Raw genomic sequence first — 27,456 nt, 5'->3', positions numbered from 1 at the left:
AACTTTGCATAGTAGCAAAGTAAAAGTAAACATCAGTAGAAGTATAAAAAAATACACAAAATGATGGTACATTTACAAAAGGAATAACAAAACTATACTTAGTTAACAAACTAATGTATCAACAAAGCATGCATTATAAACATGGATAAGAAAAAATAAAACACAAGCATATTCAAAAATGCAGTAATTATCTCATGCATCAGTGAATATATTGCAATTACATGCAGAGCACATGTTAGCAGTGTCATCTGAAACCGTGTAACTATTCTCCAATTTCCTCTGAAATATCACCGTTAGGCTAGTGACTGATCAAATAAGTCTAGCTTTGACTTATACCTTTTGAAACATTAATTGATATGACCTAGAAATATCAAAGATAAAAATCACTTGAATAGTCTTCTGCCCTATCTACCCCAGGTAGGCTGGTTATAGTCTTCATCACAATTCTAGTCCTATGTTTTTAAATCTGAATGTTCAAAAGACTGAGGCTGGTCAGAACTGTTACTCTTTCCTGTGGGGTGTGCCGTAATCTGGAGCTCATTACGGCTGAAGTTCTAAGAGGGCTGTCGTATTGTCTCTGGGTTCAGCCTTCCCTCCTTATGGTTGGGGGATCAGATGTTTTTTTCTTCATCTGCATGTTGTGACTCTTGGCGATTAGGTCATTTGATTTCTCTCTATATACCTGTATGCACAAGAGGATTTTTCATTATACTATGTCGGGTATTGAGGTCATAAGACAGGTGTACAAAGTGTGTCAGGGAATTTTGTGGGAGGAGGGGTGACTTTTCAAAGCGTTCTGAAAGGAGGAACACTGGAGTTAAGCTAAAAAAAAGTGTCTTGATCTAATGTGGTTCATTAAAAATAGGATGATAGTTTTCAAAATGGCAGAAGCAATAACAGCATCTACGGGCTGGAGGGGGTCCAGGCCTTCCTGGTCTTTAGGGAGAGTTCCCTATTCACTGTTTCTTGTCCACCTCCTTCCTTCCCATTTTCCCTCTGAGACCAAGAAGGACAGAATTATGCTTATCTGTGTGTCTAGGCTAAACACTACAAGTAAACCACGGCTATTTGCTATTATTTGTTTCCAAGTTCTTGAATGCAAAGTCTGAAAGTAAGATTATATCATTTAAAGGGATAGGAGACCTTTGTTGTCTTATAAGGAAACTATAGGATGGGGACCAGAGGAAAAAAAGCAGTGCTTATTATTAAAATTAATAATCTTATTTTTGGTTTTGAATTTTTTCTTTTTTAATAATAACTTTTCATTTTCCTAAATACATTCAAAGATAGTTTTCAACATTTACCTTTGCAAAACCTTTTCTTCCAAATTTTTCTCCCTCCTCCTCCCCTCCCTCCTTCCCTAGACAGCAAGTTAAACATGTGCAAATCTTCTAAACTTATTTCCATATCTGTCATGTTGCCCAAGAAAAATCAGATCAAAAGGGAAAATATGAGAAAGAAAATTTTAAAACCTAGCAAAGAAACACTACCAACACCAAAAAAGGTGAAACTATCATGCTGTGATCTAAATTCAGTGCCCACAGACTTCTCTCTGGGTGCAAATGACTCTTTTCATCACAATACCATTGGAATTGACCTGAATCACCTCATGGATGAAAAACAGCCACGTCCATCAGAATTGACCAACACATAATCTTCTTGTTACTGTGTATAATGTTTTCTTAGTTCTACTCATTTCACTCAGTATCATTTCACATGGATCTGTCTGGGCCTTTCTGAAATTATCCTGCTGGTCATTTCTTATAAAACAGTAATATTCCATTATATTTATATACTACATATATGTATACTATAACTTATTCCTCAATTTCCAGTTCCTGGCCACTACAAAAAGAGCTGCCACAAACAGTTTTGCACATGTGGGTCCTTTTCCCTTTTTTATGGTCTCTTTGGGATACAGACCCAGTAGAGACACTGCTGGATCAAAGGGCATGCGCAGTTTGATAGCCCTTTGGGCAGAGTTCCAAATTGGAGTTCAGAATGGTGGGATCAGTTCACAACTCCACCAACAATGTATTAGTATCCTACTTTTCCTACATCCTCTTCAAAATTTATCATTATCTTTTCCTGTCATCTTAATCGGTCTGAGAGGTATGAAGTCGTACCTTGCAGTTGTCTTAATTTGCATTTCTCTAATCAGTATTGATTTGGAGCATAAAAATAAGTGCATACACTCAAATAGCCATTCACACATCATATTCTCCAAACTTAGTTTCCTTTTGACTCCAGTTTGAGAAAAAGTTGGCAAAAATGGGGTGAACAGGAGCGTGGGGGCAGATTTCTGAGAGTTTCTTGTGGCACTGGGGACTAATATGGCTGTGGTTTCTAGTCCCTAACCCCTGGCAGAAGACATATGATTCCTTCATCTTCAAGGTCTCTCGAGCTAGCTGAAGTCCATTTGGGGACAGAGCACCCTTTATAATAATCCCCAATATATACCCCACCCAACATGGTAACCAGTCTTATTTGGAAAAATGCTATTAAGACAGTTATTGATGAACACTCTGACCATTTGTTCTAAGGTACGATTTCCTCTCAGGTTCTCAGTAACCAGCTCTGAAAAGCAAACACCCTCACAAGCTAATATTTTCTTTCCCTGCTGACATTCAGGATTGCCAGTCTGGCTCATTCAAAGGCAAGGCTGATTGAAGCTCTGAGCAATCTCTGTATAAATCTTCCACAGAGATCATTTTCTCATCCTGCTGACCAGAGCAGCTGTTCCTCAGCTGAAGGAATGTATTTCTGTGCACGTATTTTCTCCCAGGTCCCTCGGTTACAAGGACAGACCGAGTATATTGCCATTTGGTGGAGTCAGTAAAAACATGTCTTATTGCACACCAACACATACGTTTTTTCTCCTTCCAGTCTGAGTGCAATATTCCCGGGAAGGAGCCTTTCATTTGATCTCACTTTTTTTGCAATGGAGTATGAAGACTGCGAGTGAGGGAACTGTGGATCCTCTTGAAGGAGATGTTTTTAAATTCAGAATCATAACCTTCGGTGAAAAATCTGTACACATGTCATCATCATCACTATTTTTCAGTAATTTCTTATTAATCTTTTTATGACAAGTGAGAATCTGGCAAGTATATAAATCTACCAACCAAGTAGCCTATTAAGAAATGCAAAAAGGAAAATCCTCTCTTCTCTATTATAAAGATGAGGAAAGTTCTAATTAAAAGTGGAAGGTTGTTATTGTGAATGAAGAGGCATCTAATAATTGTTCTTTTTCCAACATGCATTCCTAACCAAAGTGCAAGGACCCTTTTTCCCCCTACGAAATGAGGGCTACCCTAACAATTACAAAGTCTCCATGGAGCTTTCACTTTGACATGGATGGAAGATGCCTGGCCTGGCAGTGAAGGAAGATGAGACTGTCAGAAAACCAAGGATGTCATTCCCTTTTCACCACTTCACCAAAAAAATGTACCTTTGTGGTCTGATAATTACACTTGGTTAATGATCTGGTTTTATTTGAATGCATGAATCCAGTTCCAACCACAAACACTCATGGACCACTTCCCATATGCAAGGAACTCAATATAAAATAAATTAATGGAGCAACCCCTGCTCTCAAGCTTACGTTCTTTTAAAATTTTATTTTTTAGCTTCCTTGGCAATCGGTGCATCTGTTCAATATCAAGGCAGTTGTGGGTGCTACCCATCTTATACTGTAAGCTCATGAGGCCAAAAGCCACGACTGGATCGGTTGCCAAATCCTGTTGTTCCCACCTCCATCTCTCTCCCATCTGTCTCTGTCTTTCCACACATGCAGCAACTGCCCTACTTCAGGCATTCATCACCTCTCGCCTCCTAATTTATCTCTCTGCATCAAATCTCTCCTCTCTCCAATCCATCCTTAATGCAGCTACCCCAGTGATTTTCCTCAGTTACAAATCTGACAATGTCACCCTCTTCTCCCTACACAAGAAAATCCAACGGCTTCCTCTTATATACAGCCCGACCCCAGCCCAAGTTTCTAGTATTCTACATTACTGTCCTTTATATTAGCCATGGCTTATCACACTGGCTCTCCACCATCTCTCCCCACTGGCCATAACTGGTCATGACTGGTCATACTGGCCCTTTATCATCCCTCCACCCTAGCCATGATCTGGTCACACTGGCCATGACCAGTCCCACCGGCCCGCCACTGTCCCTTCACACTAGCCATGGTCTGGTCACACTGGCCATGACCGATCACACTGACTTTCCTCAACATTCCATTTCTTGCTCCCTACTTATGACTGGTTGTCCCTCCATTAGCAGAGATTTCAAGAATCCTGGACCCCCTCTATACACTCTATCCTATTGATTCCATGTTGATTTTCTCATGGAATGCAAGAGCGAGTCCTCAAATTTAAGAGTTTTTTGGTTTGGTACAGCTACACATGTTTGTCACAGTGGTTTTTCCTCTTGTTATTGGGGATCACCAATAACCAGATAAGGAAGAGAAGGAGGGCAGTGCTAGGTTGACAAGAAAGAAAAAAAAAGATGGGGCATTGAAGCATTTATAAAAGGACAGAAGAAACCAAAGGAAATAAGACAATCTAGGATAGTTTTGAAAGTTATATAGTGAAAATACCTATTTTAAAGGAAAAAGAAGCTATACTTAAGAGGGAGCCTCAATCTCATGTACAATCTTTTTTGTATTCTACTTTGTATATTTTATTTGGCATTAAATTCAGAATAATAAAAATAAAATTTAAAAAGGACATAAACTTTAGGGCAGAAATTATTCCACTGATTTACTTTCTGTTTGAGTTCTTTGCACATGGTAGGTGGATTGAATTAATGCAGACACTCAAATAAAATCAGATTACTAACCATTCTTCCTCCTACCTTCCTTCCTCCTCCTCCCCAAAGTGTTCAAGTGGGCTGGCATGAGTATCAGGAAAATTGAAGCAATGTATGATCTCAATCATGGCATGAGTCCCATGATGCTGGTTTTTTACCTTATTGGATATTCCTACCTTATCTGTTTCCTAGGGTTCTGTGAGGTTTATAAAGAAATTTTGTGTGTGAGAGAGTGGTGAGCAAAAACTTATTATATAAATGTAAGAAATCAGAAATCAGAAACTGGAAAGAAGACAGGGAAAAGCAATGAACATAATATAGCTCCATGGTTGATGGAGCATGGGCTTGAACTCAGGAATACTCATCTTCCTGAGCACAAATCCAGTCTTAGAATGCACTGGGGTGTGACTCTGGGCAAATCATTTCATCCTGTTTGCCTCAGTTTCCCCATCTGAGAAATGAGTTGGAGAAGGATCTGCCAAGAACATCCCAAAGTGGGGCCACAAAGAGTCCAGCTTGGCTGAAATAACTGAACAATTACTTACATATACTTTCTATTACGTTAAAGTCTACAAAGGGCTGTATATGTTATCACATTTGAGCTTCACAAACAAAAAAGATGAAGAAACAGAGGCTGGGAGAAGCTAAAGGACTTGTCCAGAGTCACACACAGAAGGATCTGAGACAGAATTCAAACTCTGTGCCTCCTGACTCTAAGTCTAGCCCTCTTCCCACCATGCCCCAAAGCTACTTCAATTAATTTAAGGGTTGAAAATCAGGACCCATGATGAAAAATTGGATGAATTAAGATTACGTATATTGAACAATAAAAAAGAATAATTTAGTAAGTTTTTATATATATACATATATATATATACATATATATATGTATGTAACTATAGTTATTTTCTGGGTGATGGGCAAAATATTAAATCATCAATCGATTATAAATTTTTAATATGTTATCAATATTGCTGTTATGGTTATTATAATTATTCATGAGCTAGAAGGGACATTAAAATGATCTAATCGAAGTTCCTCATTATGCAGATGAAGAAATCAGCAGAATTGGGATCAGACTCCTGTGTAACTGAGGCTCATTATACCTTCCTTGATTGCAATCTCCTTTTTTGTTTACAAAGAGTTCAATAGAAGATCAATTGACAGATTCCCCTGCTTAAAGGAGGCGTTCACCTAAAAGAGCTCCCAGTTCCTCTCTGGATGTCAGATAATAGGCTTCAATACCAGCACATCCCATTACTGGTCATCAGTGGAGTTGAGGACAGAACCTAGGATTTCTGTTTTCAGTTTATTCAATACTATATTTCTTCTCTTGACTATAAGAAAAAATGAGACTATTATTTACTTATTTTTCTCCTTCAAGACACATAAGCCAACTATTTCTGATAATGCTTGTTGACAACACTGCCAACATGGAAGAGCTGGCAACAGGAGCCTGAATCATCTGTGGCAGAGCCTTCCTTGCACTTGGTTCAGAAGAGCAACTTCCTCCTGTCTCAGTCTCTGAATTTGTTCCCTGTGCAAACTCCTGTGTGCCCACGGCACTCAGAATCAAAAAAGGAAACGACAAAGAGGGAGAACTCAAAATTAATTTGTGCAGAAACACACCGACGCCACACTAGGTATTTTAATGGAGCTTTGGCCAAATACAGTTTTTAAATGTCACAATTTTAATTGCAAGTGCTGGGTATCCACAGAAATGGGAAAAAAATGTCCTTTGGCTCCAGTTGGAAAACTCATTAAGCTGTGCCATATCGACATCAGTCCTTATAACAAGATGGGCAATGCCCATTATGCCAGATTGACTTGCTTTCCCATAATTATTTAAAATGTTAAATATTGACAATATTTAAATGCCAAACAAAAACCACCTATGCTACGTTGCTCATATTTTCTCTGGGCCACTTAATGAGCATCCAGTGAGTGCTAGTTGCACTCCAAGACAGGCCTCGGATGGTCATTAGGTACCCACTGGAGACTCCAGAGAGAGCACATGATTGCTTCATTAATGGCAGAGAACTGAAGAACAGGCTCTGATTGTCAGATATAAAATAGGGATCACACAGATGCACTAACAACTTGGGAAAGAGACTGGGAGGTGCCTTCATGATACAATGGACATTTGAAATGAAGGTCAGGCTAATTAAAATCTGAAAACTGATTCTGCCTTTGAGTTGCCTAAAGAAAAGAGACATTCTGAAACACTACAACCCTAGTAAGCATAGGAGTAGATGAATAACTTTATCTGAAAGGATACATTTATTTATTTATATTATTTTAAATTTATTTTAATTTATATTATCTTTATTTTATTAAATAATTTTTAAAATTCCCAATGGAATATTTCCAAAATTAAATTGAAATTCAGGATTAGATTTTAATGGAATTAAAATCTAATTTAACAAAAGGGCCACCTCCAAAAATTGATATCATAAAGTCTACTTTCCTCTGCTTTACTCTCATTTGACTATTCTTCATAAAAATCAAAGGATCTTAGATTTAACTTTGATATATCTTAATATTGATTGACCTTAGGAGGCAGCTTGGTGGATAGAGTGCTAAGTCTGGAGACAGGAAGAAGGAACTGGAAGACCATTTGTCAAGAAACCCCAAATGGGATCATGAAGAGTCGAACATGATGGAAAACAACTAAACAACAGCTGTGTTCTTAAAATTTGAGGTCGGGGATCAAAGAAACTCTGAGTAGGAGCACAATGGCCACAAAGCACTCTAACTTTAAGGCATGGAACCTAACCACCCGTGACTATCACTCTTTTCGGAGAGTGTGTGAGTCTGATGAATTTGTTGATCATGGCTCATTAGCTTATTGAGGGAACTGTCCAAATACACAGAGATGTTTCTCCTAATCCATCTTCAGAACTAGGTACTCACATCCTCCTGGATGCCACTGAATTCATTAAGATGAAATGTGTTTTTTGGAGCGTCCCCCTGGATGGAGGATCAGCCGTCTGGACCGGGAGGGCTCACAGAGAGACAGACACGTCGGAACTAACACATCGGGCTCAACCCCCACATAAGAAAGACAAAACCAAAGCAGAAGCTCCACAAAAAGGAGTCACAAACTGAGAAGCAGCCATTACCTTATCTGGTTTTCATTGTCATCCACCAGGAAGGACCATCGAAATTTCACCACCAGAGGGCTGCAGTTGACCATTTGGATGTATCGAATCTCCTCCGTGTCGTTCAGGATGCAGCCGAAATCCACTTCCATGGTCTCAAAGGTGAGGTTGGGGAAATGTACTTCTCCTCGGAGATTCACATAATCCACTTGCGGGTGCTCTAAATACTTGATGGACAGGACTTCTTCTGCTACCCACTGGTTCAAATCACTTCGGATGCAAGGATCAAACTTGATCATCAATTTCTTCTCTGTCCCAACTTCCATTTCCATGGGCTGTGGACAAGAAACAAGAAACAAAACCATTTTTTATGTTATGTTTTAAGAACAATAGTCCAATCTTCAGACCATTTTCCATCCTACCACACACATTGGCTAACAAGTTTGATGTGACAAAATCTATTTTGTATCTTATTTTTGCAATATAGAAAGAAAGCTTACTATAAGGAAATATAAGTATGTGAAATTAAAGGAATGGGATTATAACAAGAATTGTAAGATTATAAAGAGAACAGGAAGAGAAGAAAAAATCTATATTAAATATATTGCTAAATATAACAATAATTTGCATTTTCACTTTGCTTTATATATATTCTCTTTTGATCCTCACAACAACCCTGTAATTAGGTACTATTATTATCCCCATTTTACAGATGGAGCAAACAAGTGAAAAATGATTTGTTTGGGATCACCAAGCTAGCAAACTTCTGAGGCAGGAGCTGAACTCTGGTCCTCCCAATTCCCTGCCTAGCACTCAATGCACATACCTCCTAGCTGCCTCATGGTCTTTCTGTGAAAATGAGGACAAGTGAATTGATGGAGACTTTAAAAATCAGATTTGATAAAGGCTCAATTAAAAAAATCTTTGGGGAATGATCTCCAAAAGAATGCATTAAGTCAGGCAAGTTCTTGCCTAATGTCTATGATCCTAAGACTGTACCTCTGTTTAATTGGTATGGGCTTTCAGCATTCTTTGGGGGAGTTTAAAGGGAATACGATACTTCTTAGATAAATTTCTTTGTAATGCATTTGTTCTTTAGCTTATGTGACTGAAATCTTTCAGATGCCAATGAGCACAATAAAATCTCCCCATAGGAACTGCCGGACGTGGTGATTTCTCTCTCCCCACCTCACCTCCTAGATTTTGCCTGCTTCCACTTTCCCATGGTCCTGAGCAGAGCCAGGCTCATTACCAGAAGCCAGTGACCCACTGGAGGAGCTTCTCCCTCTGCTCCTTTCCCCCTTCCAGCTGGATTCTGACCCTTTCCCCACCTCCTGGAGAAGAGACCCAGAATCTGCAGGATCCTTCTCATCTGTGACAGCAGGGCTGGGTCAATTAAAGCTGGGTTATTTAAAGGTCCACTTCAAGGTAGTAAAACTGATCAATCAATCAAGCAATATTTATTAAGTACCTGCCCACTACAGACCAACTTCCCTTTAATTAGGCCTGAGCTGAAAGCCAGATGTAACCATCTTTTGTGTCTTACTGCCGTTACTGTGGATTTCAGACAAAATCCTTGGGGACCTGTGACAGTGTCTGCAAAGCATAATGTACCCAGCATTCCCGAATCATGACAGCCACAAAGCCGACATCACAGAGAATCCTAGATGTTTAGACAAATGTCCTATTGATTGGGCTACATTTTTTAATACATTTAAAACTTAAAAACAAAACAGGAAAAGAAAAAAATTGCCATGTGCACAGCAGAATAGAAGAGAGGATTCCAAATGTAAAGCGATACATTTCCATTTCAAGGACGCCTCTATAATGAATACTACATGTTGCCTTCAGAGCTGCCCATATTTTCTTTGCTTCCTTACAAGTTTTCTTTTGTTCTCTGCTGTGCCCTTTTTACTTTATCCTTTCCTTCCCTTTTCTTCCTCCCATCCCCTGGGCTAAATTTTTTTAAGAGCAATAATTTCCAACTTTCTGCTCTGTATGCTTACTGCTAGTGTCCCTCTGGGCCATCTTAGGTTAAAAAAAAAGAATGGATGGTTGCTTCTCAGACATATGGCAAAGGGCCCTGTACTCGGAGTAGGGCTTGGGTGGGGGTTGGGGTCCCTGCAGAATGAAGCTGGCTCTTTTCTCCTGCCCACCTAACCCCAAAGGGCTTGCCATCAGGTAAGCATGCTGTCTGCTCACCCCATAGGGCTGGGGCAGGAGGGAGTGGCTCAGGTCGCACAGGTAAAAGGGCTCTTTGGTGGTCAGTATCGCCCGGACCGGCAGAGAGGAGACGTTCTTCATAGTGAGAAGCTTGAATTGCGGCTCCAATTCAGTGTGAGGTTGCTGTGTCAATAGGAAAAAACAAAATTAATGAGCACATCAGCTGTCTGTGCCAGGCTCAGCTACCTACCTGTGGAACAAAGATTAAAATTAATATAAAACCAGAAGAACAAGGAAGAGAGCATATGATGTGCAATCATACCTTTAAATCAGACCTTTTTAAATAAATGGTGTAAAAAGAAAGGAAATAAAATCCAGATTATAATTTCAGGCATAAGTTTACCTGATGTAAATGAATTGTTCTAATGGGAAGACCAAAAGAGCTAAAAGGTGCATTAGTCAGCAAATACTCTTACTTGCAAAGGAAAGAGGTAACGGCAGCCAAAAGCAGCACCAGTTTAAAATGTATAGTCATTTATAAAATCTTACAAAGAAGGATGCTGGAAGATTATGAACAGTATAGCCTCATAAAATAGAGAGAGGCAGTGAAGGGTGAACCTAGTTTAAGCAAAACTTGGCGAGGAGACCCAGCTGAGCCAAGTCATTCCGAGGGAATTTAAGGACAAAATCAGAAGGACAACAAACAGATGAAAAAATATCTGCAAAGATTCTTGTAAGTTTTTTTTTTAACCATCAAGGACACAGGAGTCACCACACTTGTACTATAAACACCACGGCTTTAGGTCTGCTTATAGAGGAATTAGAGATGGTGCTGAAGGAGACAAAGATGGAAGAAGCAACTGGGCTAGACCACGTCTATACAGAGGAAGTTTGTGCGGGAAGTTGATGTAATTGTACTTGCACCCAGGGATGAGGGATTCCCAAGGTATCTACAGGAAGGAAAGATGCTAAAGAAACAGAAAAAACCCCATATAGACCCTTATCATTATTGTATCATTGTAAAAGCAGGCTAATAGAACATTGGCAACTATTGACATAAGGCTCTTTTCCCATTTCTTTATAATTTTTACAAAAATAATCTCCCCTTTATATCCCAACAGGCAGTGTTTCACAGGGGATAGTCCATCATAAGTCACATATTTACCATCACATAAGTGACTGCAAGGTATATCAAATATAAGGTCCCATGGTGCTTATTATTTATTTTTTAATAATAGCTTTTTATTTTCAAAATATATGCAAAGATAGTCTTCAACATTCACCCTGCAAAGCCCTGTGTTCCATTTCCCCCCTCCTTTCCCCTCATCTTCTTCCCCTTGATAGCAAGCAATCCAATATATATTAAACATGTCCAATATATACTAAACATATTTCCACATTTATCATGCTGCCCAAGAAAAATTAGATCCAAAAGGAAAAAAAAGAGAAAGAAAGCAAAAAAGCAGTGCTTATTGTTTATTGGCTGTGAAGAAAGAAGCATTTGCTTCAGTAAAGCAGGGTTCCACGTTAGCAGCTCTTCTCCAAATAGATATTTAAACAATATGTGAAAATTATATGAGATTCATGGAAAGTTTTAACAATGAAAATAGCCTTGTTCATTGACCCTGTATTTTTAATATCAGGAAGGACAAAAACAGGGAGACCACAAATTTGCCTCTGTCATGGAGGAGAGCTAGTGCAGAGTCCAAGTTAAAGAGGGATTTCCTATGAAGGGTGAGAGCCTCTAGAGCTTTCTGTTTGTGGATAATACTGTGCTGATTAAATCAAGCCAGAGCCTTTTGGAAGAGAACTAGAATCACTCAAGAGTTTGTCCTAATAAACACAGGAAAAGCCAAATGGGTGAAGAATGCCAGGTGTTTGACTTTGATAAGCAGTCGGCTCCATGGAACTCATTTACTGACATGGTAAATGACCAGTGAGCAAGGAGCCACATTGGATAGAATATCCTCCTTGGTACAATCCCAGATTTATTTAAATATTTGAGAGCAATGACTGTACATATACTGCCAGCTTTTTTCCACAAAGTCCCTCTTCCTTACAACCAACAACAGGCCTGAGAAGCAGAGCTTTGACGATAAAAGGCAGTATTTGGAAATCAGGGTAGGCTAATGGAATCAAAGCTTATTTGAATCAGAAAGTCTGCATCCAATTTCTGACCTTGTCACTGACTGGCTGACAAAGCACGAACCAGTCATGTTCCCTTGTGGATGACTGAGTTTCTCCTTTTCTAAAATTGTTCTCCATATCACTGACAGACATATTGTGAAATTAAGTCCTTCATATAAAGTAATTTTTAATTGAGTTTTGTTTTCTTTAAGAAAATCAGAGGAGATGTGTGCCAACCTTCAAATGAGAGAGAGAACTCTTGGGCAGTGGAAGTGTCTGATAAATTTTGATGATAGAAGCAGTGGTGGTGGCAGTAAAAATACCAATATCATAAAGGAAAGTCTAGTAAATTTGATAGTGATGGTAAAATGCTTCGCTTCCTACATGGACTTGGAAAACAATCCAAATATCAATAAAGTGGGCAAAACCTTCCTTAATTGGCCTCCAATTATAGTCTTGGGGCTTCTCTATTAAGCATACTGATTGATATGTAATGTTTTTATGTACAAAACATTTGAAAACATTAATTTTGAAAGTTTTCCTTCTAAGAAGGACTATTTCCAAATTAGCAGAACATATTTTTCTTCCTGCAATGTAGACAAGTTGTTTTGATTAGAGTTACAGACCAAACTGGGAAAAGAATGAAGTGGAAATCTTTTCAGTTCCCAAGTTCCTTAGTCAGATGTTCACCTTCACTAGTTTGTGTTACACCGAGGTTTAGATTATCCACCCCTAACACAAGGACGCAAATTCTTGCTTTGAACTTGCAATGATCAGTTCAATGATTTGGGAATAAGTATTAGCACCATCTGGCTTTTTAAATTAGCAGACCCACCATGGCCTGGAGAAATGTCTGCCCAGTGACCTTCCCAGGAGGATGATCTGGCATATTCCAAATAACAAAAGTCACATTCAGTTAGTTTTGGCCTGAAGCCAAATAGACAAAAGTGATGAGGAGGAGTCGACATACAAATAATCCATCCTATTTTGGACTGTCCTCCTCTACCTGGGCTACTGATCTCCCAACTTTCCGCAGGGAATATCTCCTACCTTTAGCACTGGGACAGTATGACCCAGATTGTCTGCTGGCTTCTGAGATGACCTCTTCAGAGCTACCTAGATGTGAGTACATCTCTCTGGCTTATGAATGGTAGTTATTAAATAGCTGGTATTGGAGAAAACGAGAGAGTATTCTTTATGAGGGCTACTGATATCCTCATACTTTATATGTTGGAACATATTGTTGAACAGAAAATGAGAGGGGAAAAATACATAACTTAAGAGGCACACGATTAAATCCTAATATCAGGACATGATAGATACTGAATAATAAAATTGTCATTCTCCAACACTCTTATTTATGGTTATTTAAATGCAAACAGAAATTGAGGTTGCTGAAGGCTTGCCAAAAAAAGGACAACAGAAAAACTGAGGAAAAAATGAATAATCAAGAGAAACCCCAATATCATAAAGAAATACTACTATAAAAATTAAACAAAGAAAAATTTCCATAAAGAAAGAATGAGACTACAAGAGCAACCAAATATCTAAAAGAGAAAATGGACATATTTAAAGAATCTTTTTAGAATGGTTTTAAATTATAGTAAGAGACATATAGGAATATCTGGGACATAAAAACTTGGAAATAAGAATCTGGAAGGTGAATTCAAAAAGACAAACATGAAAACTGATAAAAATAGAAGGCAGTGAAAATCTTAGTGAAGCAGTGGACTTCCTGAGGACTAAATAAGTGTGATCTGGGTAGAAAAAACAAATCAGAGATTAAAGAAAAAAACAACATTATGCCAAAAAAAATATGGTGATTCTGGAAGATAATTTCCAACTACTACAAACTGAATCAGCTAAAGAGCAAGAAGATGGAGCTTAGAGAGGAAATCTGGGAATTACAGGTTACAGGAACAAAGAAATAAAATCTACCTACCATATACCAAGAAATTAGGAAATTGCAGGATGGGTAGAGTGAAATCCATAGAATTCACAGGAAGTCAGTAGAGAGGAATTCTGTTTAACTCTCTAAAAATGCAGTCAATAAGTTCTAGAATTCCAGAGTCAAGGAGAGGGTTTTGCAAACAGCCACAAGGAAGCAATAAACAACTATCAACTACACTAATTTAAGTTGTTCATGATTACTTATTGAAAGAGCACAGCGTGCCATTTACTAAGAAATTAATGAAACTGAGCTGGGCCCCCAAGATCACCTATGCTGAAAAACTGAGCACACTCCATTATGAAAAAAAAAAAGACTTTTTCAAGGAGATCTGAAACTTTATTTTCCCCAAAACAGGCCAAAGACTTTGATGTGAGAATTGATTAAGGAGATGAAACTTATATAAACTATTATAAAACTGAATGTAAGTAAGAAGTCGAGGATAAATTGACGTTTGTATGCTTGAGGGAGGGAGATAAATCTAAATTAGCTTTTAGTATAAGGGTCATTGGGAAAAAAAAAACAAAAGCAAGGGACTTGAAAGAAATACAAAAAAAGCTTATATCTAGAGAGTGAGGAGAGATGGAAAGAAGGAAAAGTGAAATAATATTTCAAGAAATTGGCCACTCCAAACCAGGATTAATAAGGAGGGATAAAATGGAGAGGGAGAGAATGTCTAGATCATATCCTTAACAGAAATGTACCAAAAGAGGCAAAATATAATCCAGGAAAGGGCCAATTTCATCATTTAACACAATTCATTATTTGTTCAATTTTTTATCTGGTGACAAAATTCAGAATGTTTATGTGTTTAAGCAAGAAAATGTCATTTAAAAAAAGATTCATATTCTAGGAGGCTATAAAGAGATGAAAACACTGGTTCAAACTGATTAAGTATTACTTTTGGTGATCACTTTCCTGGTCAAAATAATTTTTCCATTTTTATGGGGAAGTGATAACAGGACAATAGAGTTCTCTTTGTGACTTTTTTTTTTAAACAAGGCAAAATTATTCAGAATTTGTTTTTTGTCAGTGGTGCTTCTGCAGTCTCTAAAAGTATTTAGTTCCTTATCCCAAATCTGGGATCTATTTCTTCTCCCCCTTTGCCCCTTTCATTCCTTTCCAATAGAAAGAGTAGGATTGTATTAACATGGATTCAGAAGGTTACTTCTAAAACCCAAATGAATAGCAATTTTGCATTTCTTTAGGTCCCTCCACAAACATCTGGCCCTGTGCGACTATGCCAGTTTTGATCCTGGCAGCTGCAGCCAAACTGGCCTAGAAGGTGAGGGTCAGCTGATCAGAGCTGGGCCGGCTGCAGGGGAATGGTCACCTGAGTCACCAAGGCGCAGAAGGGGCAGCTCGAACCCTCGGGGGGCTTGCTTACTTGGGAAAGCTACCCGCTCCCGACTCCTGGGTGGCAGCAGCTGTCCCTGGCTTGTGGCAGAGCTTGTCCCTCTCAAGTCCAGCTCCCCCAGTTTGACTGAAGGCTCAAGTCACAATCGCACCAAAGAATTTCTTTTGCAGCACCCCTTGACATTTACCTATGCCCTATCGCTTTGTCTGGGGCCTCACCTGGGCAGTATTCCCATGTGAGGCTTTGTCTGAGGGCTCATGATGTCCCCAGAAAGCTGGATTTTTCCCCTTTTAAAAGAAGAATTGGACAGGAGGTAACAACTTCTGTAGCCAGCAATTCTCACTATAGGATAGCTGACTAGTGGCCTTCATCTACAGGCCTACAAGGAAACCACTTGCTTAGGTTTCCCAAAGAATCTGGAAGTTTAAATCTTCACATAACTATGTGTTTGCCATGTTTTCATCAGTGTAATTCATCTTATGAAAAGACATTTCTCAATTCAGAATCCATTATAGCAAAGATCTGTCCCTCATCAACTCTTGACATTAAAGAATGGATTTTTTTAAAGATCTCCAACAGACTGTGAATTGCTTCCAAGTAATATCTTTATATGGCAGATCATAGATACATCTCAGACACATGTGGATGCGTTCTTCGAGGGCTATAAAGAAATCTGTTAAGTGAGCCTTTGCATTTAGAGGAACAGTCTCAAAGGCTTTGTTTTTTTTTTTTTTTTTTTTAATAATAAATTTTATTTTATTTAATAATAACTTCGCATTGACAGAATCCATGCCAGGATAATTTCTACACGACATTATCCCTTGCAATCACTTATGTTTCGTTTTTTCCCCCTCCTTCCCTCCTCCCCCCCCCCCCCAGGATGGCAAGCAGTCCTATATATGCTAAACATGTTGCAGTATATCCTAGATACAATACATATTTGCCGAACCAAACAGTTCTCTTGTTGCACAGGGAGAATTGGATTCAGAAGGTAAAAATAACTCGGGAAGAAAATCAAAAATGCAAATAGTTCACATTCATTTCCCAGTATTCCTTCTTTGGGTGTAGCTGTTTCTGTCCATCATTTCTCCAATGAAACTCAGTTAAGTCTCTTTGTCAGAGAAATCCACTTCCATCAGAATACATCCTCATACAATATCGTTGTCGAAGTGTATAATGATCTCCTGGTTCTGCTCATCTCACTTAGCATCAGTCCATGTAGGTCTCTCCAAGCCTCTCTGTATTCATCCTGCTGGTCATTCCTTACAGAGCAATAATATTCCATAACATTCATATACCACAATTTACCCAGCCATTCTCCAATTGATGGGCATCCATTCATTTTCCAGTTTCTAGCCACTACAAACAGGGCTGCTACAAACATTTTGGCACATACAGGTCCCCTTCCCTTTTTTAGTATCTCTTTGGGGTATAAGCCCAATAGAAACACTGTTGGATCAAAGGGTATGCACAGTTTGATAACTTTTTGGGCATAATTCCAGATCGCTCTCCAGAATGGCTGGATTCGTTCACAACTCCACCAACAATGCATCAATGTTCCCGTTTTCCCGCATCCCCTCCAACATTCATCATTGTTTTTTCCTGTCATCTTAGCCAATCTGACAGGAGTGTAGTGATATCTCAGAGTTGTCTTAATTTGCATTTCTCTGATCAATAGTGATTTGGAACACTCTTTCATGTGAGTGGTAATAGTTTCAATTTCTTCATCTGAAAATTGTCTGTTCATATCCTTTGACCATTTATCAATTGGAGAATGGCTTGATTTTTTATAAATTTGAGTCAGTTCTCTATATATTTTGGAAATGAGGCCTTTATCAGAACCTTTAATTGTAAAGATGTTTTCCCAGTTAGTTACTTCCCTACTAATCTTGTTTGCATTCGTTCTGTTTGTACAAAGGCTTTTTAATTTGATATAATCAAAATTTTCTATTTTGTGATTGGTAATGGTCTCTAGTTCATCTTTGGTCACAAATTTCTTTCTCCTCCACAAGTCTGAGAGATAAACTATCCTATGTTCCTCTAATTTATTTATAATCTCGTTCTTTATGCCTAGGTCATGGACCCATTTTGATCTTATCTTGGTATGTGGTGTTAAGTGTGGGTCCTTGCCTAATTTCTGCCATACTAATTTCCAGTTATCCCAGCAGTTTTTATCAAATAATGAAATCTTATCCCAAAATTTAGAATCTTTGGGTTTGTCAAACACTAGATTGCTATAGTTGACTATTCTGTCTTGTGAACCTAACCTTTTCCACTGATCAACTAATCTATTTCTAAGCCAATACCAGATGGTTTTGGTGACTGCTGCTTTATAATATAATTTTAGATCCGGTACAGCTAGACCACCTTCATTTGATTTTTTTTTCATTAATTCCCTTGAGATTCTCGACTTTTTATTGTTCCATATGAATTTTGTTATTTTTTCTAAATCATTAAAATATTTTCTTGGAAGTCTGATTGGTATAGCACTAAATAAATAGATTAGTTTAGGGAGTATTGTCATCTTTATTATATTTGCTCGGCCTATCCAAGAGCACTTAATATTTTTCCAATTATTTAAGTCTGACTTTATTTGTGTGAAAACTTTTTTGTAATTTTGCTCATATAATTCCTGACTTTCCTTTGGTAGGTAGATTCCCAAATATTTTATGCTATCAACAGTTATTTTGAATGGAATTTCTCTTTGTATCTCTTGCTCTTGGATTTTGTTGGTGGTGTATAAGAATGCTGAGGATTTATGGGGATTTATTTTGTATCCTGCTACTTTGCTAAAATTATGAATTATTTCTAATAGCTTTTTAGTAGAATCTCTGGGGTTTTCTAGGTATACCATCATATCATCTGCAAAGAGTGATAGTTTGGTTTCCTCATTGCCTACTTTAATTCCTTTAATCTCTTTCTCGACTCTTATTGCAGAGGCCAGTGTTTCTAATACAATATTGAATAATAATGGTGATAGTGGGCAACCTTGCTTCACTCCAGATCTTACCGGGAAAGGTTCCAGTTTTTCCCCATTGCATATGATGCTTACTGAAGGTTTAAAATATATGCTCCTAACTATTTTAAGGAAAAGTCCTTTTATTCCTATGCTCTCAAGTGTTTTTATTAGGAATGGCTGTTGGATTTTATCAAATGCTTTTTCTGCATCTATTGAAATGATCATATGGTTTTTGTTTGGTTGGTTGTTGATATAGTCAATTATGTTAATAGTTTTCCTAATATTGAACCAGCCCTGCATTCCTGGTATAAATCCTACTTGGTCATAGTGTATTATCCTGGGGATGATTTTCTGTAATCTTTTTGCTAATATTTTATTTAAGATTTTAGCATCAATATTCATTAGGGAGATTGGTCTATAATTTTCTTTCTCTGTTTTCAGCCTACCTGGTTTAGGTATCAGTACCATATCTGTGTCATAAAAGGAGTTTGGTAGGACTCCTTCAATCCCTACTTCTTCAAATAGTTTATTTAGCATTGGAGTTAATTGATCTTTAAATGTTTGATAGAATTCAGATGTAAATCCATCTGGTCCTGGGGTTTTTTTCTTAGGGAGTTGATTGATAGTTTGTTCTATTTCTTTTTCTGAGATAGGAGTGTTTAGGATATTTACTTCTTCCTCTGTTAGTTTAGGTAAGCTATATTTTTGGAGGTATTCTTCTATTTCATTTAAGTTGTCGAATTTATTGGCGTAAAGTTGGGCAAAGTAACTCCTAATTATTGCTCTAATTTCCTCTTCGTTAGTGGTGAGTTCTCCCTTTTCATTTTTAAGACTAACAATTTGATTTTCCTCTTTCCTTTTTTTAATCAGATTTACTAAGGGTTTGTCTATTTTGTTGGTTTTTTCATAGAACCAACTCTTAGTTTTATTAATCAATTCAATAGTTTTTTTACTTTCAATTTTATTGATCTCTCCTTTTATTTTTTGAATTTCAAGTTTAGTGTTTGATTGGGGGTTTTTAATTTGTTCCTTTTCTAGCATTTTTAGTTGCAAGCCCAATTCATTGACCTTCTCTTTCTCTATTTTATACAAATAGGCCTCTAGAGATATGAGATTTCCCCTTATTACCGCTTTGGCTGCATCCCATACATTTTGGTATGATGTCTCATTATTATCATTTTCTTGGATGAAGTTATTAATTATGTCTATAATTTGCTGTTTCACCCAATCATTCTTTAGTATGAGATTATTTAGTTTCCAATTATTTTTTGGTCTACTTTCCTGTGGCTTTTTATTGAATGTAATTTTCAATGCATCATGGTCTGAAAAGGATGCATTCACTATTTCTGCCTTACTGCATTTGAGTTTGAGGTTTTTATGTCCTAATATATGATCAATTTTTGTATAAGTTCCATGAACTGCTGAAAAGAAGGTGTACTCCTTTCTGTCCCCATTACATTTTCTCCAGAGATCTATCATATCTAATTTTTCTAGTATTCTATTTATCTCTTTGACTTCTTTCTTATTTATTTTGTGGTTTGATTTATCTAATTCTGAGAGTGCAAGGTTGAGATCTCCCACTATTATAGTTTTACTGTCTATTTCTTCTTGCAGCTCTCTTAATTTCTCTTTTAGGAATTTAGATGCTACACTACTTGGTGCATATATATTTAATATAGATACTTCTTCATTATTCATTCTACCCTTTAGCAAGATATAGTGCCCTTCCTTATCTCTTTTGATTAGATCAATTTTTGCTTTAGCTTGATCTGAGATCAGGATGGCTACCCCTGCTTTTTTGGCTTCACCTGAAGCATAGTAGATTTTGCTCCAACCTTTTACCTTTAACCTGCATGTATCACCCCGCTTCAGGTGTGTTTCCTGTATACAACATATTGTAGGATTCTGGCTTTTAATCCATTCTGCTAACAGCTTCCTCTTTATAGAGGAGTTTACCCCGTTCACATTTATGGTTAAAATGACCAATTCTGTATTACTTGCCATCTTGTTAACCCCGGTTTATGCTTTTCTCCCTTCTTACTCCCTTACCCCCTCCCTTACCCCCCTTCCCAGTATTAAGCTTGTGAGCTCCCCTTGCTTCTCACAGCCCTCCCTTTTTCAGTATCCCTCCCCCCCCTTAGAGTTCCCCCCCCCCAACTTACCCCTTTCCCTCCCAGTTACCGTATTCCCTTCCACTTAGCTTATTCCTTCCTTTTTCACTTTTCCCTTCTCACTTTTCAATGAGGTGGGAGAAGTTTCACCATAAATTGAATATGTCTAAAATTCTTCTCTTACTGCCAATTCTGAAAGCAGTAAAATACTCACTATTTTCATTCCTCTCCATTCTTTCTCTCAGATTTACTAGGTTTTCTTTGCCTCTTCATGAAATGTAGTACCCCCACTTTCCCTTTTTTCTAGTACAATGTCCTTTCCACAACTAGTTTCTAGAACAAGGTATACATGTATTCTTTATACATCTTTACAGCCGAAATATAGTTCCCAAGATTAATCTTTACCTTTTTAGATTTCTCTTGAGTTCTGTGCTTGTAGATCAAATTTTTTGTTAAGTTCTGGCTTTTTCATCAGAAATAGATGAAATTCGCTTATTTCGTTGAATGTCCATCTTCTTCCCTGGAAAAAGATGCTCAATCTCGCTGGGTAAGTTATTTTTGGTTGCATACCAAGTTCCTTAGCCTTTCGGAATATCATATTCCAGGCCCTTCGATCCTTTAATGTGGATGCTGCCAGATCCTGGGTGATCCTTATTGTGGCTCCTTGATACTTGAATTGGGTTTTTCTAGCCGCTTGCAGTATTTTTTCCTTTGCCTGAGGGTTCTGGCATTTGGCCACTATATTCCTTGGTGTTTTGATTTTAGGATCCCTTTCAGTAGGGGATCGATGAATTCTTTCAATGTCTATTTTACCTTCTGTTTCTATGACTTCTGGGCAGTTCTCTTTGATAATTTCCTGGAAGATAGTGTTCAGGCTTTTTTTTTCATCATACTTTTCTGGAAGTCCGATGATTCTCAGGTTGTCTCTCCTGGATCTGTTTTCCAAGTCTGTTGTCTTCCCCAGAAGGTATTTCACATCCTTTTCCATTGTTTGATTTTTTTGGATTTGCTTGACTGATTCTTCTTGTCTCCTCGAGTCATTCAATTCCAATTGTTCGACCCTGATTTTCAGTGAGGTATTTTCTTCACTCACTTTTTTAAGATCTTTTTCTAATTGTCCAATTGAGTTCTTTTGTTCTGTGGAATTTTTTTCCATTTCGCCAATTTTGTTTTTTAGAGAGCTGTTTTCTGTTTCCAGTTCACTAATCCTATTTTTCAAGGATTTGGTTTCTTTATCCACTCTCTCTTTAACTGACTTCTCCAGGCTCTTTTGCCAAGCCTCCCTCTCCTTTTGCAGAGCCTCCCTCTCCTTTTCCCATTTTTCTTCTAGCTCCCTTGTGAGAGCCTTTTTAATTTCCTCCATGAGATTCATCTGTGCTGAGGGACATAAGGTCTCTTCCTTCGGGGATTCACCTGGGGACTGTTTGTTTTAAGTCTCCTCAGGGTTTGGAGTCTGCTCTTTATCTGTATAAAAGCTGTCCAGGGTTAAATTCTTTTTCAGTTTCTTGCTCATTCTGTCTATTTATCAAAGACAAACTATCAAAGAAACAGAAGGAAAAAAAAAAAACCCTTGAATGGAGGCTGCTTTCTTTGGGGGAGGGGCAGGGTAATCGTGAGGCACAGGTCCTACTGTGCTATGGCGCCTGCGCACTGAGATCCGAGCGCTCTGAGATCCGAGCGGGCTAAGACACTGTGGGGGAGGGGTGGCCAGGTCCCGAGAAACTCCAGCAGTTTGGGATTGTATTCTTCACCCCCGGTGTTTTTAGCTTCTCTGCTGGGCTGCTGACTTGCTCCTATAGCAAAGCTCTCACCGCAGAGACGGCTGCGATCGCGTCCTACCCCCTCTCCGCTCCACCCGGTTCTGAACTGCTATCTGTGCTCTGGTTGCCGCTGCTGCCCGCAGACTGCTTCCAAATACCGTCCCCGCCCTCGCGCAAAAACAGACCTTTCTTGACGAGTCTCAAGGATGGTTTCTCTTGGTAAGTAATTGTATGGTTTTTTTTCAGTCGAGCATTAATTCAGAGGCATGAAATAAAATGAATAGTGAGAGAAAAACACGGAGATTACACAGAAGTGTATTTCCTCTCCGCCATCTTGGCCGGAAGTCTCAAAGGCTTTGAAATCACTGCCTGTGACTATCATCCCTGATTACCTCAAAGAATAATTTAACAGTCACAATATGTGAGGAGCTCAACAATAGGAATAGAAAAGATAACAATAAACTAGCTCACATTTATATAGTATTTCAAGGTTTACAAAGCACTTAATGGAAACCACTCACAGGACAGCTCACTCACAGAACTTGGTTTCTGGAAGTCAGGTAATAGAAGGATTTCCTGGATCACTTACAAATTCCTCTATGAATTTTCATGGCAAAAGGATGGCTGAAAAAATCTATCCTCCCCCAAATGCCTTAGATCGGGGTCCTCAAACTATGGCCTGTGGGCCAGATGCCGCAGCTGAGGACATTTATCCCTCTCACCCAGGGCTATGGAGTTTCTTTATTTAAAGGCCCACAAAACAAAGTTTTTGTTTTTACTATAGTCCAGCCCTCCAATAGTCTGAGGGACAGTGAACTGACCCCCTATTTAAAAAGTTTGAGGACCCTTGCTTAGATCTTCTATGACCTTAAGAACCAGTCAGTCAGTGAATAATAAGCACTGGGAATATAAGAGACAAAAAGACAATCCCTGTTCTGGAGAAGCTTACAGTCTAATGGCAGAGACAGGAAGCAAGCACATAGGTACAAACAAGCCCTCCACAGTCTAAAAAGAAATAATTAGGATGGAGAAGGCACCGGAATGGAGTTATTGTTTGTCCTTCCTTCTCAAAGACAACCATGACATCAGGGAGACAATGTCGTGACATGCAAAGGAGTTGGGAGTGAGGGAGGGCAGTGCAAGGTCACCTGCCTCATGTTTTCCTCCAGAGCCATTGGGGTCCAGTGGCCAGGCGGAGATCAGGATGACGGGGGTGGCCCTGGAGAGACAGGGGAGACCTGGCCTTCTGAAGCTAAGTCTTCAACAGGTCCCAGTTTGTCGGAAGCATCTCCCAATCAGAGATTAAAGCAAGGTAAGAAAGGAGGCAAAAAAAAAAAAAAAAAAAAAAAAACGCCTCTTTCTGGACACAACCAGAAGTAAGGGATTCCAGGGCCTTTAGCAGGCTTAAAGACTCGGCCAGAGAAGCCAGGAGCCAGAGGTAAGGAGGGAGAAGATTCCGGGCATGGCGGACCACCAGAGAAAATGCCTGAAGCAGAGAACAGGAGCGCCCTGCCTGTGGGAAGGGCCGGGGGCCTGTGTTAAAGAATGGGGAAGAGAGGGGAAGAAGACTGGTCGCTAGGTTGGTGATGAAGGGCTTTGCCCCCAAACAGTGCATCGTATGAGGATGTATTCTGATGGAAGTGGATTTCTTTGACAAAGACTCAGTTTCAATTGATAAATGATGGACAGAAGCAGCTACACCCAAAGAAAGAACACTGGGAAACGAATGTGAACTATTTGCATTTTTGTTTTTCTTTCCGAGTTGTTTTTACCTTCTGAATCCAATTCTCCCTGTGCAACAGGAGAACTGTTCGGTTCTGCAAACATATATTGTATCTAGGATATACTGCAACATATCCAACATATAAAGGACTGCTTGTCATCTAGGAGAGGGGGTGGAGGGAGGGAGGGGAAAAATCGGAACAGAAACGAGTGCAAGGGATAATGTTGTAAAAAATTACCCTGGCATGGATTCTGTCAATATAAAGTTATTATAAAATAAAATAAAATATTTATATTAAAAAAGAGTGAATGTTGAAAATTATCCATGCATATGTTTTGAAGATAAAAAGCTTTAATAAAAAAATACACCTTAAAAAAAACAGTGCATCGTGTACTTGCTCCTGGAGTACCAGGAAGCCTTTGGACCCCTGCTGTAGGGGCAGACCGCCCTCCCTCCCAGCAGCTCTGGCAATAACCTAGGGGAGAGATGATGAGGGTCTGCACCAGCACTGTGAAGTGTCAAAGGAGAGAAGAGGCCACGTGTGAGAGGTGCTGCAAACCAGAGAGGGCTGATGGGGGGCAGCATGGCCCCAAGGCTGTGAGCCTGAGGGAGGGGAGAACCTGAGCTGCTTCTCCCTGAGGCATGGAACTAAGTTCTGCCTCGAGCTAGCAAGCATCAGGGGAGAGCAGGAAAAGATGGATGGATGGACAGACAGATAGAAAAATGGACAGAAATACAGATGGATGGATGGAGAGATGGAAGATGAATGGATAGACAGAGATGGATGGATAGATAGACAGACAGAAATACAGATGGATGGATGGATGGATAGATAGATATACAGATAGAAGGATGGACAGAAATACAGATGGATGAATAGAAGATCTCTAATCTTAAGAATTTGTGTTGTGTTGGGAGAGACAACTCATACTGATGCAAATATGTACAGAACAAATTTAAAATAATGCAAGATTGTTTGGAGACAAAGGGAAGTATCAGGAAAGTATTCATGTAGTAGAAACTTCATGTAGTAGAAAGGGGGGAATTTGAAGGGAAGAGAGTAAGGGATGATGAAGGTGGTGATAGCCTTTCCAGATCTCCTGTGCTCATCTGGGTCTTATTCGATGGTTTTGGTATGGTGAGCCATCAAAAGTTTGCTAAAAACATAGAAGGAAGGAAAGAAGTATCTGTTGTGTATTAGATACTTATATTAAGGATTTTACAAAAATTGTCTCATTTAATTATCACAATAATCCTTGGAAGGAGGTACTATTACCCCCATTTTGCAGTTGAGGAAACTGAGGCAAAGAGAGCTTAAATGGCTTGCCCAGTGTCCCACAGCTAGGCATTTAGATTTGAAACAAGCCAGGACCAATAACAGGGCATCTCCATCTTAAATATCATAAATAATCAATCCTTCGCTTACTTAGCCATAAAGATTGCACAAAGCTCTCGGCCTTCTGCTCTCTGGCTCTGGCCACTATCCCGATGCCAACCCGATCCCAATGCTGACGGACCCTCTGATAACCACCACGTGACCATCTTGAAGGCCCAGTTGGCTCTCTGCTCCCTAAAGACAATGATGGAAAGACACTTTCCACGTGATGACCGCAATCAAACCCAGAATATTTTCTCCACGCTTTTCCTCTCGTGCTTTTGGACTAAAGCTGCTGCTACAATTCCCGGACTGCTCTAAGCCTTTCCCTCAAAGGGAAAAAGCACTTTTCCTATCAGCTCTTTTTGGCAAGCGGGAGCAGGCGACTTGTCCAAAGCCACCCCACCGGGAAGTGCTCAGTGCCACTTTGAACTCGGGCCCCCGACTCCAGCCGGCGCTCTCGCCACTGTGCTATCTAGCCGCCCGGCTCCGGGTATTTTGCTTCACTGAGGAGCTGCCAGCACAAATAACTCTGTTCTGGCATGGGTAGCACTAATGTCTTCAGTTCTTACAGAGAAATGGGACAATCACAAACAGAGCCACCCCATACAAAAACCCCCTCTTTCCCAAACTCCTCTTCCTCCACTCTTCCCCCCACCCAAGGAGAGCATCTCCTATTTCACTGTTCAGAATGAAAGGCTCAGGCCGTCAGTCCCTTCTATCCTCTGCCAGTCTCAGGAGAAAAGCCCTTCCTGCCAAGACTAACCCTTCTCCTCCTGTCCCCGGTCCCAGTCCCTGTCTAGAGGCTCGCCTGGAGACATCCCACCTCCCCAATTTCTAACCTCTCCTTGTTCTTCTTTCCTGCTTCTCTCAGTCGTGTCCAAGTCTTCTCCATCCCTACAAACAAGGCTCATAGCTCCTTCCCCTTGACCTTGGGGATCCTTGGAAGGCCTCTCACCCACAGCTCTACCCTTCTCAGTCCACCTTCTGACTCCGCTATTCCACAGGACTTTCTGCCAGGATTCTCAATCTTGATTCTTGAGCTCTCTTTGGGTTTGGCCACGGGCGCCTCCCCTGAACAGGCTCCCCTCTCAGAGCTTCTGGATGCCACCTTCCTGAGCTGCCTTCCGTGATACTCCCTGGTGGCCTTGGAAGGCAGCATCCATATCCTCCCTCTGCACAAGGATCCCCGGTGCTGAAGGCACAGCCCCCCACACAAAGTAAGTAGGGAACTGATGCTTGTTGGCTACTGACTGTGAGGTTCTGATCCAAGAGAGCAAACATGGGTCTGGGGGATGGGGAGAGAAAGAACCTTGTTCACATCCTCGCTCCGGCACCTACTGGTGACCTGGGAAAAGCGATGGGGAAAGCAGCTGGAATATCCCAAGTATACAGGAGGATGTCCACTCTGGAAGCGACCCAGTGGTGAAGGCGGCGAGGGATGGAGACTGAAGCTGTCTGGAGTAGGAGGGGGGGAGCTCTCAAACCTTATTACGGTTCCCCAAAGTGACAGAGAGAAAAGAGCCATTACCATCCCATCCATCTGCTTCTTCAGTGACACAATCTATTATTAAAACAGTCTGAGGTCAAACAGAAGGAATCCTTGATGAGGGGATTAAAAAGAAGAGATGGACTTTCCCAGGTAACATTCCATAACTGACTGGGCAGCTGGGGGCATCAGGGCAGAATCAGGAAGACTCATCTTCTTCATAAATTCAAATCCTGCCTTGAATACTTCCTAACTATGGGATCCCAGGGAAGTCACTTAGCTCTGCCTCAGTTTCTTCATCTGTAAAATGGGCTGGAAAAGGAATGGTAAGCCTCTCCAAATGGGACCATAAAGAGTTGGACCTGACTGAAAAGACTGAACAACAGAAGCAATACTTTCCTACGACTCAAGGGGTTTGTCTCCTCAGAAGGATCCAAATGATTCAGAAAATGGTTTAGGCTACTCTTAGTTGGCAGATTTCTCTTCCCTTGGATGGTTTTTATAGCTTCTTCCCAAAAAGAGTTT

At 39.6% G+C, this 27,456-nt stretch overlaps 1 protein-coding gene across 1 annotated transcript in view; it reads right to left on the bottom strand.

Moving 5' to 3' along the window:
* Positions 1-27,456, bottom strand: part of LOC127547654 (hydrocephalus-inducing protein homolog) — a 150,875-nt gene that overhangs the window by 22,561 nt on the left and 100,858 nt on the right. The window contains exons 15-16 of the mRNA XM_051974606.1: positions 10,122-10,265; positions 7,941-8,254 (exon numbers count right to left, since the gene is read on the bottom strand). Coding sequence (XP_051830566.1) covers positions 7,941-8,254; positions 10,122-10,265 — 458 coding nt within the window. The remainder of the gene's footprint in view (positions 1-7,940; positions 8,255-10,121; positions 10,266-27,456) is intronic.

This window comes from Antechinus flavipes, chromosome 2 (genome assembly GCF_016432865.1).
Source record: "Antechinus flavipes isolate AdamAnt ecotype Samford, QLD, Australia chromosome 2, AdamAnt_v2, whole genome shotgun sequence".
NCBI lineage: Eukaryota > Metazoa > Chordata > Mammalia > Dasyuromorphia > Dasyuridae > Antechinus > Antechinus flavipes.
Note: the sequence above shows the minus strand (reverse complement) of the source record. Positions and strands in the feature narration are given on the sequence as shown.